This window comes from Oryctolagus cuniculus, chromosome 19, assembly GCF_051225735.1.
Source record: "Oryctolagus cuniculus isolate XC-2025 breed Fujian yellow rabbit chromosome 19, ASM5122573v1, whole genome shotgun sequence".
NCBI classification, from domain to species: domain Eukaryota; kingdom Metazoa; phylum Chordata; class Mammalia; order Lagomorpha; family Leporidae; genus Oryctolagus; species Oryctolagus cuniculus.
In genome coordinates this window covers 21,027,575-21,050,800 of record NC_142885.1, presented here as the reverse complement: position 1 = coordinate 21,050,800, position 23,226 = coordinate 21,027,575, and the positions used below count along the sequence as shown (strand labels likewise).

General features: G+C 41.9%; 1 protein-coding gene and 1 pseudogene across 1 annotated transcript in view; both read left to right on the top strand.

Annotated features, from left to right (window-relative positions):
• Positions 1-22,890, top strand: part of LOC149120400 (septin-14-like) — a 38,058-nt gene extending 15,168 nt beyond the window's left edge. Inside the window, exons 3-6 of the mRNA XM_089321439.1 lie at positions 13,795-13,891; positions 16,897-17,065; positions 18,252-18,384; positions 22,711-22,890. Coding sequence (XP_089177565.1) covers positions 13,795-13,891; positions 16,897-17,065; positions 18,252-18,384; positions 22,711-22,890 — 579 coding nt within the window. The remainder of the gene's footprint in view (positions 1-13,794; positions 13,892-16,896; positions 17,066-18,251; positions 18,385-22,710) is intronic.
• LOC149120401 (histone-lysine N-methyltransferase EHMT2 pseudogene) lies at positions 5,256-8,629 on the top strand (annotated as a pseudogene).
• Positions 22,891-23,226: the final 336 nt, after the last annotated feature.

Genomic DNA, 23,226 nt, shown 5'->3' with positions numbered 1-23,226 from the left:
ATTTGATTTGGTTTGTTCTTATTTTCCTAGGTCTTTGAAATGCATTTTTAGTCATTTAGTTGCTGTGTTTGCAATTTTTTGATGTACTCATTGCTATAAACTTCTCTCTTAACACTGCTTTTGCTATATCCTACAAGTTTTGGTATGTTGTGTTGTCATCTTCATTTGTTTCCTGGAGTTTTTTTTTATTTCCTGGCACACTGTTCATTCAAGAATGTGTTGTTAGTGTTCATACTTTGCATATTTTCTACAATCCGTTAAGTTGTTAATTTCCAACTTCATTCCATTGTGGACAAAGAGATACATGGTATGATTTCAGTTTGCTTGAATATGTTGAATCTTGCTTTATGGCCTAGCACATGGTCTGTACTAGAGAAAGTTCAAGCACTGATGAAAAGAATGTGTATTCTGCAGCTTTAGGATGAGATGTTCTATAGGTGTCAGTTAGGTCCATTTAGTCCATAGTGTAGATTAGCTCTGTTGTTTCTGTGTTGATTTTTAGCCTAGTTGATCTGTCCATTGATGAAAGTGGGATGCTTAAGTCTCCTATTTTTATTGTTTTGGAGTCTGTGTCTCCCATTAAATACATTATCATTAGTTTTAAATAGCCGGATGCCCTGGAACTGGGTGCATATACATATCTCCCTGTTGAATGGGACCCTTAATCATTACATAGCACCCTTCTTTGTCTCTTTTAACAGTTTTTGTGCTAAAGTCTATTTTGTCTATTGTAATGGCTCCTCCTGCTTGTGTTGTCTTTACTTTCCATTGCCATGGAATATCTTTTTCTATCCTTTCACTTTCAGTCTGTGTGTATCATGTTGGTGATGTGCTTTTATTGTAGGCAGCAAATAGATGAGTTTTGTTTTTAATCCAGTCAGCCAGCCTGTATCTTTTAACTGGAGAATTTAGGCCATTTATATTCAAGGTTATTATTGATAAGTAATTATCTGGTCCTGCCATTTTTTCCCTTAAGTATACCTATTGTTAGTTTGGAATTTCCTTTGTACATTTACTATGATATTTTCTGCCTTCACTCTTTCATATTGCTGAATCTGTATTTCTGTGTATAGCAAGTCCTTAAGTGTCATTTGTAAGGCCTGGTGAGTGATTACAAATTCTTTGAATTTCTGTTGTTTTGGAAGGTCTTCATTTTACCTTCATTTATAAATGAGAGCTTTGCTGGGCAGAGTATTCTGGGTTTACAGTTTTTTTCTTTTAGTACTTGGACTGTGTTTCTCCATTCTCTCCTATCCTGTAACCTTTCTGTTGGGAAGTCAGCTGTCAGTCTAGTTGGAGGTCCTCTGCAGGTAATTTGGTCTTTCTCTCCTACACATTTTAAAATCTTTTCTTTATGTTTTGCTGTTGAAAGTTTGACTATAAGGGCCAGTTCTGTGGTGCAGTGAGTACGGGAATAAATCCTGGCTGTTCCATTTCCAACCCAGCTCTCTGCTATGGCCTGGGAAAACAGAAAATGGCCCAAGTTCTTGGGCCCCTGCACCCACATGGGAGACCTAGAAGAAGCTCCTGGCTCTTGGCTTCAGATTGATCTAGCTCCAGCCATTACAGCTACTTGGTGCGGGTGAACCAGTGGATGGAAGATCCATTCTCTCTCTCTCCCTCTCTGTAACTCTGCCTTTCAAATAAATAAATAAATCTTTTATTTTTTATTTATTTATTTTTGACAGGCAGAGTGGACAGTGAGAGAGAGAGAGAGACAGAGAGAAAGGTCTTCCTTTGCCATTGGTTCACCCTCCAATGGCCGCTGCAGCCGGCGCACTGTGGCGGGTGCACCACACTGATCTGATGGCAGGAGCCAGGTACTTCTCCTGGTCTCCCATGGGGTGCAGGGCCCAAGCACTTGGGCCATCCTCCACTGCACTCCCTGGCCACAGCAGAGAGCTGGCCTGGAAGAGAGGCAACCGGGACAGAATCTCGTGCCCTGATTGGGACTAGAACCTGGTGTGCCAGTGCTGCAAGGCAGAGGATTAGCCTAGTGAGCCGCGGCACTGGCCTAATAAATAAATCTTTTAAACAACTGCATGAGAGCAAAAAAAAAGGAAGTTTGGCTATAATGTGTTGTGGTGAAGCTCCTTTCTGGTCATGTCTGCACTTGAATGTTCCTATCTTTATTCAAATTAGGGAAGATTTCTGCTATTATTTCATCAACTAGGACTTATTATCCATTCTCTTTCCTCACCTTCAGGAACTCATAAGACACATGTGCTAGGTTGTTTGATAGTATCCTACAGATCTTGAACAGTATTTTCAGTTTTTTTAATTTTTCATATTTTTTCTTGTTGGTTGAGATATTTCCAAGGATTTGTCTTCTTTTTCTTTTTTTGTTAAGACAGTGGGAGAACCATTTTTAAAAAAATTTATTTATTTATTTGAAAGGCAGAGTTACACAGAGAGAGAGAGTTAGAGACAGAAGGAGAGAGAGTGGAAAGGGGGAGAGAGAGTGGGAGAGAGAGAGATATTCCATGTGGGGGTTTCCTCCCTAAGTGGCTGCAATATCCAGGACTGGGCCAAGCCAAAGCCAGGAGCCAAGAACTCCCTCAGAGTCTCTCGTGTGCCTGATAGGGGTCCTAGCACTTGGTTCATGTTCCACTGCTTTCCCAGGCACATTAGCAGGAAACTGGATGGGAAGTAGGGCAGCCTGGGCTTGAACCAGTGCCCATATGGGATTTGGATTCCCATGGCATGTTTCTAGCTTTACTCTTAGGGGTAAGTCTGAGTGAGCGTGTGCCAAACTGTGCACCTCCTCCTTCTCTTATTCCCACTTTTAGTTTTTTTTTTTTAAAGATTCATTTATTTTACTTGAAAGTCACAGTTAGAGAGAGGAGAGGCAGAGAGAGAGAGAGAGGAGTTGGGGAGAGAGGGCTTCCATTCGCTGGGTCACTCCCCAGATGGTCAAAATGCTGGAGCTGCACCCATCTGAAGCCAGGAGCCAGGAGCTTCTTCTGGGTCTCCCATGTGGGTGCAGAGGCCCAGGGACTTGGGACATCTTCTACTGCTTTTTCAGGACATAGCAGAGAACTGGATCAGAAATGGAGTAGCTGAGTCTCGAACCAGTGCCCATATGGGATACGGGCACCACAGGCAGGGACTTTACCTGCTACACCACAGCGCCACCCCTCCCCCTCTTATTTTTAACAGGGATCAATTTTCCATTGAATTTAAACACCTAAGAATAATTGTGTGTTAATTAAAGAGTTCAACCAATGGTATTAAGTAGAAAAAGAAAATACTAAAAAGAATAAAATAGTAAGCTGTTCCTAGATAGTCAGGACAAGGGCTGATCAAGACATTGTTTCTCATAGTGTCCATCTCACTTCTACAGGCTTCCTTTTAGGTGCTCAGTTAGTTGTCACCGATCAGGGAGAACATATGATATTTGTCCCTTTGGGGCTGGCTTATTTCACTCAGCATGATGTTTTCCAGATTCCTCCATCTTGTTTCAAGTGACTGGATTTCCTTCTTTTTTTTTTTTTTTTTTTTTTTTTTACCGCTGTGTAATATTCTATAAAGAGTACATATCCAATCTTCTGTTGGTGGGCATTTAGGTTGATTCCATGTCTTAGCTATTTTGAATTGAGCTGCAATAAACATCGAAGTTCAGATAACTTTTTTTGACTTTAATTACCCTTGGGTAAATTCCAAGGAGTGGGATGGCTGGGTCCTGTGGTAGGGTTATATTCAGGTTTCTGAGGAATCTCCAAACTGTCTGCCATAGTGGCTTTACTAGTTTGCATTCCCACCAACAGCGGATTAGTGTGCGTTTTTCCTTACATCCTCGCCAACATCTGTTGTTAGTTGATTTCTGTATGTAAGCCATTCTAACCGGGGTGAGGTGAAACCTCATTGTGGTTTTGATTTGCATTTCCCTGATGGCCAGTGATCCTGAATTTTTTTCATGTGTCTGTTGGCTGTTTGGATTTCTTCTTTTGAAAAATGTCTGTTTTGGTCATTGGCCCATCTCTTAAGGACTTTAAGATTTTTTTAAATGGTGGAATAATATTCCCTTGTGTATATGTACCAAGTTTTCTTTACTCATTCATGTATTAAAGGACATTTAGGTTGATTCTCTATCCTGGATATTGTGAATAGAAGTATTGTACACCTTTTGTTAAATATATTTATAAGTATTTTATTTTTGATGCAATTGTAATTAGAATTATTATTATTTTTAAAAGAATTACTTTTATTTATTTGAAAGAGTTAGAGAGGTAGAGGCAGAGAGAGAGGTCTTCCATCCACTTGTTCACTCCCCTGATGGCAGATGGAGCTGAGCTGATCTGAAGCCAGGAGCTTCTTCCTGGTCTCCCACATGGGTTCTTAGGCCATCTTCCACAGCTTTCTCAGGCCGTAGCAGAGAGCTGGATCGGAAGGGGAGCAGCTGGGACTTTAACTGGTGTCCACATGGGATGCTGACGCTTCAGGTCAGGGCTTTAACCTGTTGCGCCACAACGCTGACCCCATAACTAGAATTATTTTATTAACTGCATTTTAGGTGTTTTATTGTGAATATATGAAAATGCAGTTAATTTGTGTATACTGATCTTACATTCTGCAGTCTTGCCAAATGCATTAATTAATTTTATAATTTTTAGTGGATTCCTTAGGCTTTTCTGTTCATAAGATCATATTATATGTGAATAAGGATAATTTTAATCTTATTTTCAAACCAGATGCCTCTGGCTAGAATCTCTAATGGAATGTTTCATAGAGGTGGTGATTGGATATCCTTAGCTTTTCCTGATCTTATGGTGAAGTCTTTCACACATGGCATTATAATGCTAGCTGTAGTGTTTTCATAGACACTATCATCAATTTTAGGAAGTAATCTTCTTTTTAAAATTAAGGTTTGTTTAAAAGGAGTGACAAAGAGAGAGGGAGAGACAGAGAGAGGAGTCTTCCATGCACTGGTTCATTCCTCAAATGCTTGCAACAACTGGGACTGGCCCAGATTGAAGCTGGGAACCCAGAACTCCTGCCACAGAGCTGGTGGGAACCCAAATACTTGAGCTACCATCCAGTGCATTTCAGGCACATTAGTAGGAAGCTGGATCAGAAGCAGAGTGGCCACCACATAAACTGTGATATGATGAGATATAGGCCTTCGAAACAGTGGCCCACAATGTCACAACACCTGCTCCTGAGGAAGTTCCCTTCTGTTCTTAGGTTTTGGGGCAGTTTGTCATGAAGATTTATCGTTTATAATTTGTCAGACAGTTTTCTCTAATGAAATGATCATGCGGTTTTTGTTTTCATTCTATTGATTTGATATATTAAATAAATTGATATTTAGATGGTAAACAATTTGCATTTCTAGTATAATTCCATTTGGCCATAGTGTATTAATTTAAAATATATACTGCTCTATACCAGTATTTTGTTGAGGAGTTTTTTTTTTTTTTAATTTTTTTGACAGGCAGAGTGGACAGTGAGAGAGAGACAGAGAGAAAGGTCTTCCTTTGCCATTGGTTCACCCTCCAATGGCCGTCACGGACGGCGCACTGCGGCCAGCGCACCACGCTAATCCTATGGCAGGAGCCAGGTACTTCTCCTGGTCTCCCATGCGGGTGCAGGGCCCAAGGACTTGGGCCATCCTCCACTGCACTCCCAGGCCACAGCGGAGAGCTGGCCTGGAAGAGGGGCAACCAGGACAGAATCCAGCACCCTGACTGGGACTAGAACCCGGTGTGCCGGCGCCGCAAGGCAGAGGATTAGCCTAGTGAGCTGCGGCACCGGGGAGGAGTTTTTTTTATCAGAGATATTGGCTTCTTAGTTTCTTGTGATTTCTTTCATTTATCAGTGTAGTTAGAAAATGAATTGGGGAGTGTGCCAGGTTATATTTATTGGAAAGGTTTGTGAGGAATTGACATTTCCCTCTTTAAAAATTTTGTTGAATTTAGTGGGGAAACTGTTCATCTCTTTGTGTATGATTTTTTAAAATTCTAACTCACTCCTTCACTTGTTACAGTTTATTATCTGTGTTTTTTGACTCAGTTTGGTAATCCTTATCTTCTAAACTTTTTTCATTACCTCTATGCTGTATAATTTTTTGAAGTAAGATTTTTGAGCATATTCCTGTATAATCCCTTTTATTTATGTAAAGTTGATAATGACATCTGTTTCATTTAAATTCTACTAAATTGCGAATTCTCTTTTTATCCTATCAGTTTCATTGATTTTTGAAGGCTTTGAAAGAGTCTGATATTCCAGTGTTTGTATCTATTCTATATTTCATTACCTTCTACTTAAATCTTTATTATTCCCTTTCTACTATTTTTAGGTTTGGTTTGATTTTCTTTTTGTAGTATCTTAAAGTGAATGGTTAGATTACTTACTTGAGATCTTGTTTCCTCTTTATACAAGCCTTTTTAGCTATAAATTTTCCCCTAAGCATTGCTTTGTACATATACTTTAAGCTTTTGTGTCTTTTGCCTTTATTTCTATTAATCTTGGTGTATTTATGTTCTCCGTTCTGTTTTGGGGTTTAGACTGTTGTTTAATTTTCACATATTTGTGAGATCGGAGGGGGCACGGGTGGCTGTCTTGCGGACCGAGGACTTCCTGGCCAGGGGCGCCCGGCCTCCCTTGTTGCTGGCCACCAGCCCCTTCCTCTTGGCAACAGCGGGTCCGGCCTTGGGCGCGGCGGTGCGGGAGGCGTGCCGTGCTGGGTCCTTGCGCGCGGGGGCGTCGTCCTCCGGTGGTCGGGCAGACTTGGGCCGGGGGGATGGGGGACCTCCCCGGCTGGCACTGCAGTGCCCGTGCCCCCAACCCTGGCCCAGGATGCTCCTGGGAGAGCGGACACGTCCCAGCCCAGCCCCCAGATGCGTGGGCACGGGGAGCCACAGCGCCCACCCTGCGACCCCCTTGCAGACACCATCGGCAGTTCCGGCCCCTCTCTGACACTGCCCAATGGAGGCTGCCTGTCAGCCATGGGGCTGCCACCAGGGCCAGGCCTGGAAGCCCTGGAAAAGGCCCTGGTCATCCAGGAGTCAGGAGGAAGAAGCTCCGGTTCCACCCCTGACTGCTGTACCTGCTGGTGAAGCAGGGGGAGCTGCAAAAGGTGATCCTGATGCTGCTGGACAGCCTGGACCCCAACATCCAGAGCGACAGCAGAGCGAGCGCACGCCGCTGCACGCAGCCGCCCAGAAGGGCTCCGTGGAGATCTGCCACGTGCTGCTGCAGGCTGGAGCCAACAGCAACGCCATGGACAAGCAAAGGGGACACCTCTGATGGAGGCCGTGCTGGACACCACCTGGAGGTGGCGCGCTACACGGTGCAGCGAGGCGGCTGTGTGTACAGCAAGGAGGATGGCACCACCTGCCTCCACCAGGCAGCCAAAGTTGGGAACCTGGAGATGGTCAGTCTGCTGCTCAGCACGGGACAGGTGGACGTCCGTGCCCAGGACAGTGGGGGGTGGACGCCCATCATCTGGGCCACGGAGCACCAGCACAATGAGGTGATTCGCATGCTGCTGACGCGGGATGCCGACGTCACCCTCACCGACAACGAGGAAAACATCTGCTCGCATTGGGCCTCCTTCACTGGCAGCGCTGCCATCACTGAGGGCCTCCTGAACACCCGCTGTGACCTGCACGCCGTGAAGTACCACGGGGACACGCCCCTGCACGTCGCTGCCCAGGAGAGCAACCACGACTGCGTGCTCCTGTTCCTGTCCAAGGCGCCAACCCCGAGCTGCGCAACAAGGAGGGGGACACCGCGTGGGATCTGACCCCGGAGCGCTCTGACGTGTGGTTCACGAAGCAGCTCAACCACAAGCTCTGGCTCGGGGTGGGCAATTGCGCCATCCGCACGGAGATCATCTGCCGGGATGTGGCTCGAGGCTACGATAACGTGCCTATCCCCTGTGTCAATGATGTGGACAGGGAGCCCTGTCCTGAGGATTACAAGTACATCTCAGAGAACTGCGAGAGTTCACCATGAACACTGACCCCAGCATCACACACCTGCAGCACTGCACGTGTGTGGACGACTGCTCCAGCTCCAACTGCCTGTGCGGCCAGCTCAGCATCCGCCGCTGGTGTGATAAGCATGGGCAGCTGCTCCAGGAATTTAACAAGATCGAGCGGCCCCTGATTTTCGAATGTAACTGCAAGAACCAGGTGGTGCAGAGCGGCATCAAGGTGTGACTGCAGCTCTACCAGACAGCCAAGATGTCTAGGGGTCCACGCCCTGCATACCATCCCCCAGGGCACCTTCATCTGCGAGTACATTGGGGAGCTGATCTCCAACGCTGAGGCCGACGTGAGCGAGGATGACTCATTTCTTCGACTCAGACAACAAGCCGCTTCATCAACCACCTGTGCGACCCCAGCATCAACCCTGTCCAGGTCTTCATGCTCCACGAGGACCTGCGATTTTCACGCATCGCCTTCTTCAGCTCCTGCAACATCAGGACTGGAGAGGACTTGGATTTGACTATGGTGACCACTTCTGGGACATCAAAAGCAAATATTTCACGTGCCAGCGTGGCTCTGAGAAGTGCAAACATTCAGCCAAGGCCATTGCCCTGGAGCAGAGCAGCCTGGCCCAGATGGATCCTCACCCCAAGCTGCTGCCTGAGCTCGGCTCCCTGCCCCCTGTCAACACCTGAGCCTGGACCAACCCTGCCTCCCCCACCCCCACCCTGCGCCCAGCAGCCTCCTCTGCCATCTGCCCTCTCCTCTCCCACTACCCCGGCACACATTCCTGGACCAGAGACCCCAGCCTGGCCTTGGAAGTCTGACAGCCCCGTCCCCCAGAGCTGGTTCCTCCCTGGGAAGGGGGCTTCAGGGCTGGCCATCCTCTGTTCCCCATCCTCAGCTGACTTCTGATGAATTGAAATTGGGCCTCAACGCCAACTGGTTTCTTTTCGTTTTTCAGTAAATGTTGGGTTTGGCAACAAAAAAAGTTTGTTTTTGTTGTTGGTTTTTTCCCCCCATATTTTTCTTTGAAATTCTTGGCATAATGTATCCACGACTTAGTATGTATCTAAGAAACAACACTTATAAGTTTATCAATGACTAAACTAAAAAAAATCCTGTGTACTGGTTTGCATTTGTATGAGTGGCATATTCTGAAATCTGCTGTGCTTGTATTGTGACTGTCACTATTTTTACATAATGCTATTTTACACAATGCCATGTTGTTACTCATAGCACTCTGACCTACTTTCATGTGGTAGGTTCTTCTCAGGAACTCAGTTTAACTATTATTTATTGACATATCATTGCCTCTGAAAAGATTCTACTGGCACAATTTATCATTAAAATTTTGAATCAAAAAAAGAGAAAAGTATGAAGTTCACAACTGTAAAACAATGTAGTCCTCCATATATTCCTACGGACTTCTAACGGTACAGCTTAACAACTAGCCATAGGACCCCAAAATCTCTTAAACTAGCTGATATGAATAGCAGCTTAAGTGTTATAAAGATCAAATAGATAGGAATAAATGGTTAAAGAGATCATATAAGTAGAACTAAGTGATTGGAAATAAGAATAGACAGAATTAAAAAAGAGTGAAGACTCCCAACATGGGAAGCAGTCCATACAGCAGACTCATAGAATGACAATTGCTTTAAGTAGCACTGTGACCTCAGAATCAGCCCTTAGGGCATTCCAGTCTGGCTGGAAAGCCCAGAGGAAACATTTCAGGCTAAGGCAAGACACTATGGAAAAAAATGTCCTACATAAAGGGCCCCTGTGAGAGAGACCCCAGTGGAAAGAAGTGGCCTCCAAAGAAGGGTGTACTTTTTTCTGAAGGGAGAAGAGAACTTCCACTTTGCTTATGGCCTTGAGCTAGTGGATGCAAAAGGCTTCCAAAACTGAGGCGGCTCATGTCAAGGGCCTTGAGTGATCACTGATGTCATACTTAAGAGTTATTTGTTAAATGAACAAGAGTCACTGTGCACTAACTTCCTGTGTAGGACCTCTGTCCACAAAGAGTTGTATCATGAGACTTAATAGTAAAACTTGATCTCAAGAATCACTTCCATTTTTTTAAAGACTTATTTATTTTATTTGAAAGTCAGAGTTACACACAGAGAGAAGGAGAGGCAGAGAGAGAGAGGTCTTCCTTCCAATGGTTCACTCCCCAGTTGGCCACATTGACTGGAGCTGCGCCTATCCAAAGCCAGGAACCAGGAGTTTCCTCCAGGTCTCCCAAATGGTTGCAGGGGCCCAAGGACTTAGGCCATCTTCTACTGCTTTTCCAGGCCATAGCAGAGAGCTGGATCTGAAGTAGAGCAGCTGGGTCTTGAACTGGCACCCATTTGGGATGCTGGCACTTCAGGCCAGGTCGTTAACCCACTGTGCCACAGCGCCGGCCCCAAGCATCACTTTCTTTTAGTGTATTAAATGGAGGATATTATTATGTCTCATAAGTTAAGTCTAAGAGCTCACAAAAGAGGTATCATCCTTAGGTTCATCTTTAAAGGCAATTAAGTTTTGAAAAGGAAAGGAGGGAGAGGAAGGAAGGGAAAAGAGAAAGGGGAAAAAAGTGAAAACACCTTAGAGAAACAATAACATAGAACAGCCCTTGTCTACACTACTGAGGAAGAGTTCTGTTAGTTTTTTATTCGATTTTTTCTTTTTCTTTCTCAGACTAAACAGGAGAGGGAGGAGGAGTAGATGAGAGGACAGGTACAGAAGAATTACTATATTCCTAATGTTATATTTATGAGATGCATACAAATCAAATAAAGAAAATTCGATTAACTTCAAGTGAACACAGAAATAACTATTCTCTGATAGACGGAAGTAATTTCAACTATCAAACATGTCTTTCAACTGAAATGTAAACCACATGAAATTAAAAATGTGATAGAAGACATCAACTGCAGAAGAGATGAAACATAAGAAAGAATCGGCTACTGAAGATAGGTTATGAGAATACACAGTAAGAGAAGGGAAAAATAAAAATTAACCAAAAGGAATGAGGAAAGTTCCTGAGAACCTTGTGACAGTGTGGAAAGAGCAATGGTTTTGGTGATTTGTCTTCAAGAAGGGCTTGAAAATGGGAAGGGGTGGAAAGTGTATTTGATAATACACTTTGTGTACAATTTGTAATACAGGGAGATAGACTCCACTAAATAATATTAGGGGACTTAACAGCCCACTTTCATAAATGGGCAGATCAGCCAGACAGAAAATAAGCAAAGAAACAGCAAAGTTTATTGCAACCTGGATCAGCTGGATCTACGAGGCATCTGTAGAACATTCCATTTAGCTGCAGAGTGCACATTCGTCTAAACACATGGAAATTCTCCTGGATGGAGCACATGATAGGTCACAAAACAGTTGTCAGCAAGGTTTTAAAACTGGAATCCATATCAAGTATCTTTGCTAAAAACACTGTAATAAAAGTAGACAAAATAACAAAATACTTTGGAAACAATAAAACTTCAGAAATTAAATAATGTACTCATGAACAAACAATTGATCAAGGAAGAAATTAAGAAGGAAGTTAAAAATTTCTTGAAATGAATTAAAATATTGGGGCCAGTGCCGTGGCTCAGTTGGTTAATCCTCCGCCTGTGGCACTGGTATCCCATGTGGGTACCAGTTCTAGTCCCGGCTGCACCTCTTCCAGTCTGGCTGTCTGCTGTGGACTGGGAAGGCAGTGGAGGTTGGCCTGGGTGCTTGGACCTCTGCACCTGTATGGGAAACCGGGAGGAAGCACTAGGCTACCAGCTTCGGATTGGCACAGTTCTAGCCATAGCAGCCATTTAGGGGGGTGAACCAATGGAAGGAAGACCTTTCTCTCTGTCTCTCTCTCTCACTCTCTATAACTCTACCTGTCAAATAATAATAAAAAATAAATTAAAATATAATGTGCCACGACCTGTGTAATACAGGTATAGCAGTGCTAATAAGGACATTTAGAGTAATTAATGCGGCATAACAAACAGAAATATCTGAAGTAAACAAGTTACCACCTCACCTTACAGAACTAGAAATACAAGAAAAAAATCAAACCCAAAAGTAGTAGAAGAAAAGATGTAATAAAACTTATAGCAGAAATAAGGCCAATAGAGGCTAAGAAAACATAGCAAAAAGTTAACAGCTGTATTTGTTTCTTTTTAAAGATTTATTTTATTTATTTGAAAGAGTTACAAAGAGACAGAAGGAGAGGCAGAGAGAGAGAGAGAGAGAGAGAGAGAGAGGTCTTCCATCCACTCATCCACTGGTTCACTCCTCAGTTGGCTGCAATAGCCGGAGCTGTGCCGATCCAAAACCAGGAGCCAGGAGCTTCCTCCGGGTCTTCCCATGAGGGTGCAGAGGCCCAAGGACAACAGAGAGCTGGACTGGAAGTGGAGCAGCTGGTCTCAAACCAGCGTCCATATGGGATGCCGCTGGCACTGCAGGCAGCGGATTTGCCCACTACATCACAGCACTGGCCCAAAAGCTGTCTCTTTGAAAAGTTAGAACTTCGAAAGCTCTTATATAAGCTAAGTAAGAAAAAAGACATTTCAAATAAATAAAAACCAGATATTAAAAGAGACACATTGCCTCTGTATTACATAATACAAAAGATTAATGGAGATAATTGTGAACAATTAAACAGCAAAAATATGATAATCCAGAAGAAATTGGCAAATTCTTAGAAGCACATGCCTTACTAAGATTGATTCATGAAGAAATAGAATGCCTAGGAGACCAGTAAGGACTAGGGAGACTGAATTGGCAGAGGTAAGTTAGCTTGTCTGCAATTTTGCCTTTTTCTCTCTAACTCTACCTGTAGGAGCTCAATTATAGGGAATACTTACAATACAATACAATACAATACAATACATGAACAATTATTTGACTAAGAAATGTTAATTATTCAATATTGCCATAGTACTTGATAATTTTGCATTTAGACATTTCCTTTATAACAGCTTCTATTCAGGTGGACAAATACACATAAGTTCCTATTGATCTTGAGCATATTTTAAATATTCCTTTACCTGTTGAAATCCTTACTTAATGTATACTAAGCTGATCTTCTGTATATTAAGATAATCGAAAATGAATCTTGATGTGAATGGAAGGGGAGAGGGAGTGGGAAAGGGGAGGGTTGTGGGTGGGAGGGACGGTATGGGGGGGAAGCCATTGTAATCCATAAATCGTACTTTGGAAATTTATATTCATTAAATAAAAGTTTAAAAAAAATATTCCTTTACATCTTGTCCAAAATGTACTTTTACCTTCTATTTTCTTTTTCACTTTGATCATCATCTTCTCAAATATCCCTTTGATTATCACTTTTGAGACATCCCCAGCCTGGAGAACCTCTCTGTCATGAGCCACAGAGACCCCATTTTGCTCTAAATTGCACTTCAAATTCACTGGGATGCATATAGTATTGCTTATAAGCAAGTGCTGTGTTTATCCATTAACATTGTTTTAGTTCTTTTTAGTACCATTTTCTTTTGTTTTTTATACTAGAGTTAAAAGTGGTATGAATGTCATTTTCTCAACAATGTCTCTGTGTTTCAGGGTAAATATAGGGAAGACTTATATGTCCACTAAAATCTTTTTTCTTTTTATTTTCCACAGCATGATACCTTGCTGTAGGGTCTACTCAGTAGATAATTTTCAATTATGTGCATAATCTGAAATTAATGTTGGCAAAAAATCTGTTAGCAGATATATGCTGTCAAGTATTGAGATCTGATGCAGTATATATCCTTTGTTTAATCAGATGTATTGTGACATTCTCATCTCTTATTTTTGTACAGCATCAACCGCATTAGTATGAAAGAAGTCAATTAATACCACTCTTATTTTCTAGGCACTTCTGCCTTTCGCTGTGGTAGGGAGCATGGATGAGGTGAAAGTTGGGAAAAGGATGGTCAGAGGCCGTGACTACCCCTGGGGAGTTTTGCAAGGTAAATGTGATGAAAGAGCACAGGCTCCGGAAATATGGAGTTAAACATTCCATGTATGTCACCTGTAGGCTCAAAATAGCACTTTAACCTTGTAAATATTGTTAGCTCTTTCTAGCCTGTACATCGACAGTTACTAATGAGAAACTCAGGTTATATTTCATCTAAGCTGATGCTTACATTGACTGTGATTCATTCTCATAGGAGTCCCATTGGGCTTCTGGCTGAAATTTAGAGGCGAGGCATCATGCCCTTGTTCAACCCCATGTGCCATATTCACAATATCTCTCGGGATAAATTCTGACATTCAGAGTAGTGGGAAGCACTTTGAACAAAACCGAAGCATAAATACTAATGCTTAAATCCATCACATGTACAAAGCATTTTAAAAGTGATCACTAGATAACACTATGACAGACTATTTTTTAAAAGATTTATTTTACTTGAAAGAGTTACAGAGAGAGAGAGAGAGGTCTTCCATCTGATGGTTCACTCCCCAATTGGCTGCAACGGCTGGAGCTGCACCAATCCGAAGCCAGGAGCCAGAAGCTTCTTCTGGGTCTCCCACGCAGTGCAGGGGCCCAAGCACTTGGGCCATCTTCTACTGCTTTCCCAGGCCACAACAGAGAGCTGGATAGGAAGTGGAGCAGCTGGGTCTTGAACCAGTGCCCATATGGGATGCCAGTGCTTCAGGCCAGGGCGTTAACCCGCTGCGCCACAGCGCCACCCTTATGACAGACTATTTTAAAACATATAATCTTTGGCACATTGCTCCTTTCACAGTTATATTAGTTATTTAGCACCATGATGAGGTGGAACATTGTAATGTACAGCAATTTATCTTTTTCCTTTACTGTGGGACTAAGGACTGGAGAATGGATGATTGCTACCTTTACTGGTCTCTAAGACATTTTTAGAATTTCAGAGTTATGAAACATACTTCAAACATGTTTTACTATATTACTATATGTTATAATACACTGCATGTAATATTATGTAGGTATAATATAAATATAAACAAAATAAGCTATAGTAAAATCATCGTAAAATAAATATAATAAATATAAATAAAATATTGTCAAATTATCATATGCAATAAATAATAAGTCATCCTAGGACTTTTGGAAATGGCAAACACGAGAGAAAGACATGTGAGTTGGTTTTTTAATTAAAGAATTTTTAATTGAGAAAATTGTATGTAGTTTTCATATACAACGCGATGCTTTGAAATATGTGTTTGTTGTTGAGTGGCTAAATTGAGCTAATCAACATATACATAAGCTTTGTGGTGAGAATATTAATATATACTCAATATTGAAATTTTTCAGAATGCAATATGTTAACAATAGTAACCGTGATGTACAGTAGATGTCTTGAACTTTTACTTTTATCTAACAAAATATTGTATACTTTGACCAAAATCTCCCTTATCCACTACTCTATCCAGCTCCTGATAACCACTATTTAGTATTTATGTAAATTAAACTTTTTAATATTCCTTAAATAACTGAAAGCATGCCATATTTGCCTTTTGTGCCTGGCTTATTTCGTAGCTAAAGGGCCTCCCGGTTCACCCATGTTGTTATAAATGACAGAATTTCCTTCATTTTAAGGCTGAATGGTATTCCATTGTGCTTATTTGCTACATTATTTATCCACTCATTGAGTGGTGGACACTTGGGTTGATTTCATATCCTGACTATTTTTTCTTTTACTTTTTATTTATTTATTTTTAAAAGATGGTGACGTATTGTTATTTTGGAAGCAAAGCAACCAGGACTTGTGCTCACATATGGAATATTGACATTGCAGGCAGCAGCTTAGTTCACTGTGCCACAATGCCAGCCCCAATCAGCCAGTTTCTGAAAGGGATTTCTAAGTCTGCTACTATGATATTACAGTCTATATTGTTCTTAAAGATTTATTAATATTTGATTTATATATTTAGGTACAAATGTATTTTATGTAAGTATATATTTATATTTAGGTGAAAATATATATTTAGATGCAAATATATTTATAAGTGCTATGTCATTCTGAATATATTTATTGAATTGAGAGGCAGAGAGACAGTTATACAGAGAGTGTCCTCCTACCAGTCCACTCGCTAGATGATCGCAGTCACTGGGACTGGGCTGGGGCTAAAGTCAGGAGCTGGAAGATCAGTCCAGGCCACCCTTGTGGATGCAGAAGCCATCACTGCTGCCTCCCAGAGCTGCCTTAGCAGGAAGCCAGAACCAGGAGCTGACTGTTGGTACTGAATCCAGGTACTCCAATATGTGAAGCAGGTGTCTTAATTGGCATCTTAACTACTGGACTAAATGCCAGTCCTGCTATATCCTTTTGATTAAGTGACTCCTCTGTTTTTATATAATGACCTTCTAATTCTTGGTTTGCAGTTTTTGCCTCAAAGCCTACTTTATCTGCTAGAAATATAGCTGCTTCTGCATTTTTCTTCAATCTTTGCCTCTTTCAGTATATGTGTGTCCTCAAAAGAATCATATGATTTATTGATTGAATATTGATTAGTGAAACACATGTATGGGATATAAGTGGGATTTTATAACTAACACATGCATAATCTATGTTTTGCATATTATATTTTTGTTAGTAGAATTTTACTTAATGAAAGTATTTCCTTCAGTGATGTTATAATACATACTTCATTAGAAGCCTCTGAAATACCTTCAGGATAGTTTGTAAAGTATTAATGCACTGACCGTGAAAACCTATAGTGGATGCTATTAAGACACATTGTTTTACTATTTCTTATTTCTTACTTATGCATTGAATTTAAAGAAAATTTGCTAATCTAGAAGTAAACTCCGCATAGTTGGTATGTATTAGTAGGAACACAGTTATGTTGTTAAAAGAATTATTGCTGTTATTCAGATGATAATGTTGACTTTCCTTTAAACGTGGTTTCCATTCTTGCATTCTTTTGAGAAAGCTTACTGAGTACCAGGTATTGACAGTGAATGTTGTGGATGTATTGTTTTTCTGACCAGTGGAAAATGAAAATCACTGTGACTTTGTTAAGCTCCGGGATATGCTTCTTTCTACCAATATGGAAGACCTGAAAGAACAGACACACACTCAGCACTATGAACGTTTCAGGTACTTCAAACTGCAGTCAATGGGTTTCACTGATGTGGGCCCGGACAACCAGCCAGTTAGGTGAGTACAGACATGGCTGGAACAACTAGATGAACAATTTAGAAAGTCCTTACAACCACAAAATGTAGTCATTTGGGCATGCAGATAATTGCACTTCTCCCATCCCAACCCATCCTTCATTTTAAGTTTTTTAATCATCCTAAGTCTTAGGTGGAACTAGTAGAAGCAATATAAAAAGAGCTCATTTATAAGTGAAATATTTGTGTATATTGAAATATGTATCCAAGGCATTATTTTGTTTTGATTTTTGTATTTATGTGAAACAGAATCAGGGAAGAGATTGGTGAATATGAGCAAAACTGACAAAGATTGGCAAAAGAAATTAAGAAGGTTTGGTGAAGGAAAGAGTTGAAAAGCATTAATTCAATGTCTTGAAGTCAAGTAAAAAAGTTTTAGAGCAGATGTATTTAGCGCTATTGAAGATGGATGGTATTTGTGTTGTAACAGTATTTATAGTACTTTAGTAGTCAATTGGTTATGATTCCTTGATGACATCCAAAATTGAACTGTCTTAAGTGAATGATATTTTTAAAGATGCCTAGCTTTATTTCAGCTGTTTTAAAAAGATTTATTTATTTGAAAGACAGGTTGGGAAGACAGAGATAGATATCTTTCATCCACTGGTTCACTTCCCAAATGGCCACAGTGGCTGGGGTTGGAGTTAGGCCAGGCCAAGGACAGGAGCTGGAACTCCATTTGGGTCTCCCACATGGGAGCACAGGCCCAAGTACTTGGTACATCTCCCACTGCTTTCACAGGTGCATTAGCAGGGAACTAACCAGAAGTGGAGCAGCGAGGACACAAACTGGTGCTCATATGGGATGCTGACATCACGGGTGATGGCTTAACCTGCTATACCACACAGCAGCTCCTATTTCAACTATTTTGAAAGAAGTTTCAATCATTAGAACTTTCCTCAGATTTTATTGCCAAAATATAAGAAGTACAGAAAATGGCAGAAATAAGAAATCACTACTATAAGTAGTTAAAAATTATAGTACCCTTTTTAGTGCTCTTTATTTATACTCTACATATACTCAGGTTGAATATTACAACTCATATCCCATGATGTATAAGTTGTCATATTGGTAAATGTTCTTTTATAGAACCTAGCCTACAAATATATCTTTATATGTTTATTTATGTGGGCATTTTAATGTGAGAGTAATACAAATGTGCTTTTTAGCTTTCAGGAGATCTATGAAGCTAAAAGGCAAGAATTCCATAATCAATACCACAGAGAAGAAGACCAGCTGAAACAGAGGTTTATGCAATGGGTGAGGGAGAAAGAAGCAACATTTAAAGAAGCTGAGAAAGAGGCAAGTGCTGCCGGTTTGATATACTTTACATCAACTTTTAGTGGTCTTCCTAACTTAGGGGGTAAACTCGAGAGACCAGTTGATGTTTTTGAGGCTGCTTGACTTCAAAAAGTATGAATCCCATGAGGCATTGCCATGGTGGGAATTCTATGCAGTGGCTGTGCCCTGTGTCAAGTCTTCACCTGGGCCCCAGATTGTCCACATGCTATCCTTTGTCTAGATAGAGACATCTGTGTTTCCACAGCTCTTGCAGTCTGTGTGGCCACAGAATTAGTAACGTGTGGATGCTGCTAGAAATGTTGGCTTGTACCTCACGTAGCAGTGGGACGGGCCACACCTGAGCTCACTTGGTGATGACTGTGGTGGTCCAGGATGCTGTACCAGAATCTGGGGAGCAGAGTCCTGAGGTGGAGCAGAGAGATGAATGCTGAGATTCCCAAGGGGCCTCTCCAGGAATCTTGCAGTGAAGGCCCTGATTTGCCTCACAGATCCCTCTGAAAAGCCTTGTCTTCATGACTAGAACCTGGGTAACTGACAGCCACATTAATCCCTGGCAAATGGCCACTTGGGTACATCTTTAGTATTCTCTCCTGAACATGAAAATTATTATTCACAGGGCCAGCTTTAGGGTTTTCAAAATTTTACTTCCTCCTTCCATTTTAATTATAAATTCCATCTTTAAATAATTTCTCTCCTCTTTTTACTGGAGGTAGTTAAAAGTTGTGTAGACCCTTGACTGCTTTGCTCCTTAGATTTCCCTTCTGCCAGATACCCTGGCTCGTGGCTCTTAAACTGTGTCCTGAATAATGCCTTAGACACAGGAACAATTCAACCATGTTCTTTGCAACTGTACACTGAGGATGGTCTTTACTGAAGTTTCTAATACCTTGTTTCTATCTGCAACTTCATCAAGAAGGCCTTACTGTCCGTATTTCTATCAGTATACTGACTTGGTCCTAACTAATGCCTGAGATTTAGATTTTCCCTGCAGCTCTTGTCTTCTTATTCCTCAGCAGTATTTCCCTTTATGCTGAAATTATGGGGATCCAGGTTTTTTTCTGACTTAATCCTATAATTCTTCCAGCCTGTGCCCATTACTCAGTTCAAAAGGCATTTATGGTGGTAGGAAGCAGGATGGTGGCTGAGTAAGATGATCTGGGGACCACCTTCCCATGGAGGCAGAAAGTTTCACAATTATCAACACATCAAGTCACCATCACAAGAGCTACAGATGCCAGGCGGGAGACCATAGTGCCTTTAGGAGAATAAGAAGAAGCATTGCAATGAAGAAATCAGAAAGGAAAGAGATGCCTGTGTCATCCCTCCCCTACTCTAAGCAGCACAGTCTGGAGAGAGATACTTCCTGCTTGTGAGAGGCAGAGGGAGCTGAATTCCAGTGCAAGGCCCACTGCAATAAAATTCAGACTCAGACAGAACCCTGTGGCTCCTGCCCCAAGGCTTGTGCCTGCAGACTGAGTATTGGGCTTTCCATAGCCAGACAACCTCTGTCACTCCTCCCACAAACCTTGGCAGAAACTGGAACAAGACCACAGCTGCTATAGAGTAGGGCAGGAGAGGGAGTTCAGGACCTTGCTTTGGAGCTCTGAGCCCATCCAGCAGCTGCCGCGAGACCCAGCACCTGTTAAAGCCCAAAGACCTGTACCCCACCCCAGGGGGTGCTCATGGATGCAGCCTCTGAAGTTCTTGGCCTTATGCAGAGGCCTGTGCTGTGTTAGGTTATACTCCTTTCAGTGTGTCACCACGGGCCTAAGGTGGGCCTGACATGCACTCACAGGAATTCATGGGGTCAGTGGCTGCGGAATTCAAGTCTTACCCAGATTTGTTTCTTTTAAAAAAAAAAAAACTTTATTTAAGGCATATAAATTTCATGTATTTCCTATCTACAGATTCAGGGACATAGTGATACTTTCTACCCTACCCTCCCTCCTGCCCACACTCCCACCCTTCTTCCTCTTCCCTCTCCTATTCCCATTCTTATTTTTACAAAGACTTATTTTCAGTTAATTTTATACTTGTAATATTTACTATACACTAAATAAAGAATTCAACAAATAGTATGAAGAAAAAAAAAATCTTCCCAACAGTTGAGACAAAGGCTATTCAAAATCATCGCATCTCAAAGTGTCAATTTCACTTCTATAGATTACCTTTTAGGTACTCTATTATTTACCACAGATAAGGGAGAACATATAGTATTTGTCTTTTTGGGACTGGCTTATTTTACTAAGTGTAATGGTTTCCAGTTGCATCCATTTTGTTGCAAATGACAAGATTTCATTTTTTACTGCTGTGTAGTATTCCATGGTGTATATATACCATAATTTCTTTATCTAGTCTTCAGCTGATGGACATCTGGGTTGATTCCCTATCTTAGCTGTTGTGAATTGAGCTGCAATGAACATGGAGTACAGATAACTCTTTAATATGCTGATTTCTTTTTGTTTGGGTAAATTCCCAGGAGTAGGATGGCTGGGTCATACAGCAGGTCAGTATTCAGATTTCTGAGGTACCTCCATATTGACTTCCAATGTGCCTTTACCAGTTTACCTTCCCACCACCAGTGATTAGGGTATCTTTTTCCCCACATCCTTGCCAGCATTTGTTGTTTGTTGATTTCTGTATGAGAGCCACTCTCACTGGGGTGAGGTGAAGTCTCCCTGTGGTTTTGATTTGCATTTCCCTGAAGGCTAGTGATCACCCCACTGGGATGTCAAATACCAGAACCTGCTAGGTCCTTGCTACTGTGTTTTTGTGCCCCTTGTCTGACCTTCCACGTCCTTCTCCCACTCTAACATCATGTAGGGAACTTTTGAAGGCTCTGTCCCGTGGATTTCAACCCAGGTATTCTAACGTAATTGATCTGTATGCAGTCTACACATTGGGAGACTTACAGGCTCACTGGATGACTAATGAACACCCAGCACTGAGAGTCACTGAAATCAACACTGCTTGCATTCTTGGCAGTCACCTCAGCCTACTAACCATTAGTGTGGTAGCAAAAGTCCCCAGCATATGTATTTTTTAAAACTTAAGCCACGATTGCACCTCTCCTTCATCGTATCATTCCATGCAAATGATAACTTTAAAAAGCACACCTTCTCTAGAGCAGGTATTTGGCATAGCAGTGAGGAAACTCACATCCTGTGTCAGATTGCCTGGGTTCAAGTCCTGGCACTACTCCCTGTCCCAGCTTCCTGCTTATGCATACCCTGGAAGGCAGCTGGCGATGCCCCATGTGGTTGGATCCAGGCCACCCATAAGCTAGACCTGGATGTAGTTCCCAGCTCATGGGCATTTGAGAAATGAGCCAGTGGATAGTGGTCTCTATGTCTCTCTGTTTAATTAAGTACATAATTTGAATAAGTAATTTGAATTAAAAATAGCTTCTCTGATGCATATAACAATCTTTGTGCTGTTGACAAATCATATCACAGATGCAGGCCTGCCTCTAATGAGATCCAAGGTGTCTCTGCCTCTTTTGTATGGTTAATTGAATTGATTTTAAGCCCCATAGATGAATAAGAATTCCTGAGGAGCTAAAACGTAAGTGAGTTCTTGTTTTCCACATGAACTGATTTTACTTAACAAGGAAATTATAAGACTTTCTTTCAAAGCATCTTTCCCAATTCAAGTCTCAGCTGCTGTTTCACAAACCATGGTGTATCTTTTTTTTTTTTTTTGACAGGCAGAGTGGACAGTGAGAGAGAGAGACAGAGAGAAAGGTCTTCCTTTGCTGTTGGTTCACCCTCCAATGGCCGCCGCGGCCGGCGCACCGCGCTGATCCGATGGCAGGAGCCAGGAGCCAGGTGCTTTTCCTGGTCTCCCATGGGGTGCAGGGCCCAAGCACCTGGGCCATCCTCCACTGAACTCCCTAGCCACAGCAGAGAGCTGGCCTGAAAGAGGGGCAACCGGGACAGAATCCGGTGTGCCGGCGCCGCTAGGCGGAGGATTAGCCTAGTGAGCCGCGGCGCCAGCACCATGGTGTATCTTAATGTGCATGTATTTTTAGTGAGCATGGATTTATTAAACTTTATTAGAACATGTTTTGAGGAGAAAATGTTGACTCAGAAAATATAGGTTATTAGGAAAAATGAAAAATTCAGATTTTTTTGTTCACAGCTGTGGGTTCTATTACATTTGATTCCATGGGTACATAGTCAAAATTAACATCAAGGACACCCCACATCTGAGTATTTTCTTTTATTGTGAATGTTTGAGTTGTTTGATAACCCTAAAAGGCAAGTATATTCTTTCAGCTGTTCTGCTGCACTGTGCTTTGAGTCACACTGCACATTGATGTCCCAGTTACAGGACAAGTTCGAGAACCTGAAGAGGATTCAACATGAGGAGATGATAAAGCTTGAAGAAGAGAAAAGACAACTGGAAGAAGACATAGTAGATCTTTATAAAATGAAGGCTACTTCTGATACATTTCAGCCACCTGTGTGCACCAATGTAAAAAAGGACAAAGATCGTAAGAAATAGTTTTTTTCTGGGGTGAGCATTTGGCACAGTGGTTAGACATCAGTCAGGAAACCCGCATTCCATACCAGAGTGCTTGGGTTTGAGTCTGAGATCAGTTTTTTTCTTAATTTATTTATTTGAAAGGCAGAGAGAGAGAGAGCACTTCCATGTGCTGGTTCACCCCTTAAATGGTTGCAAAGGCCAGGACTGGGTCAGGCTGAAGCCAGGAGCCAGGAGCTTCATACTGGGGTCCCACATGGGTGGCAGAGGTCCAAGTACTTGGGACATTGTAGTCTTCCCAGGCACATTAACAGGAAGCCGGGTTGGAAGTGGAACAGCTGGGACTTGAACCATCAC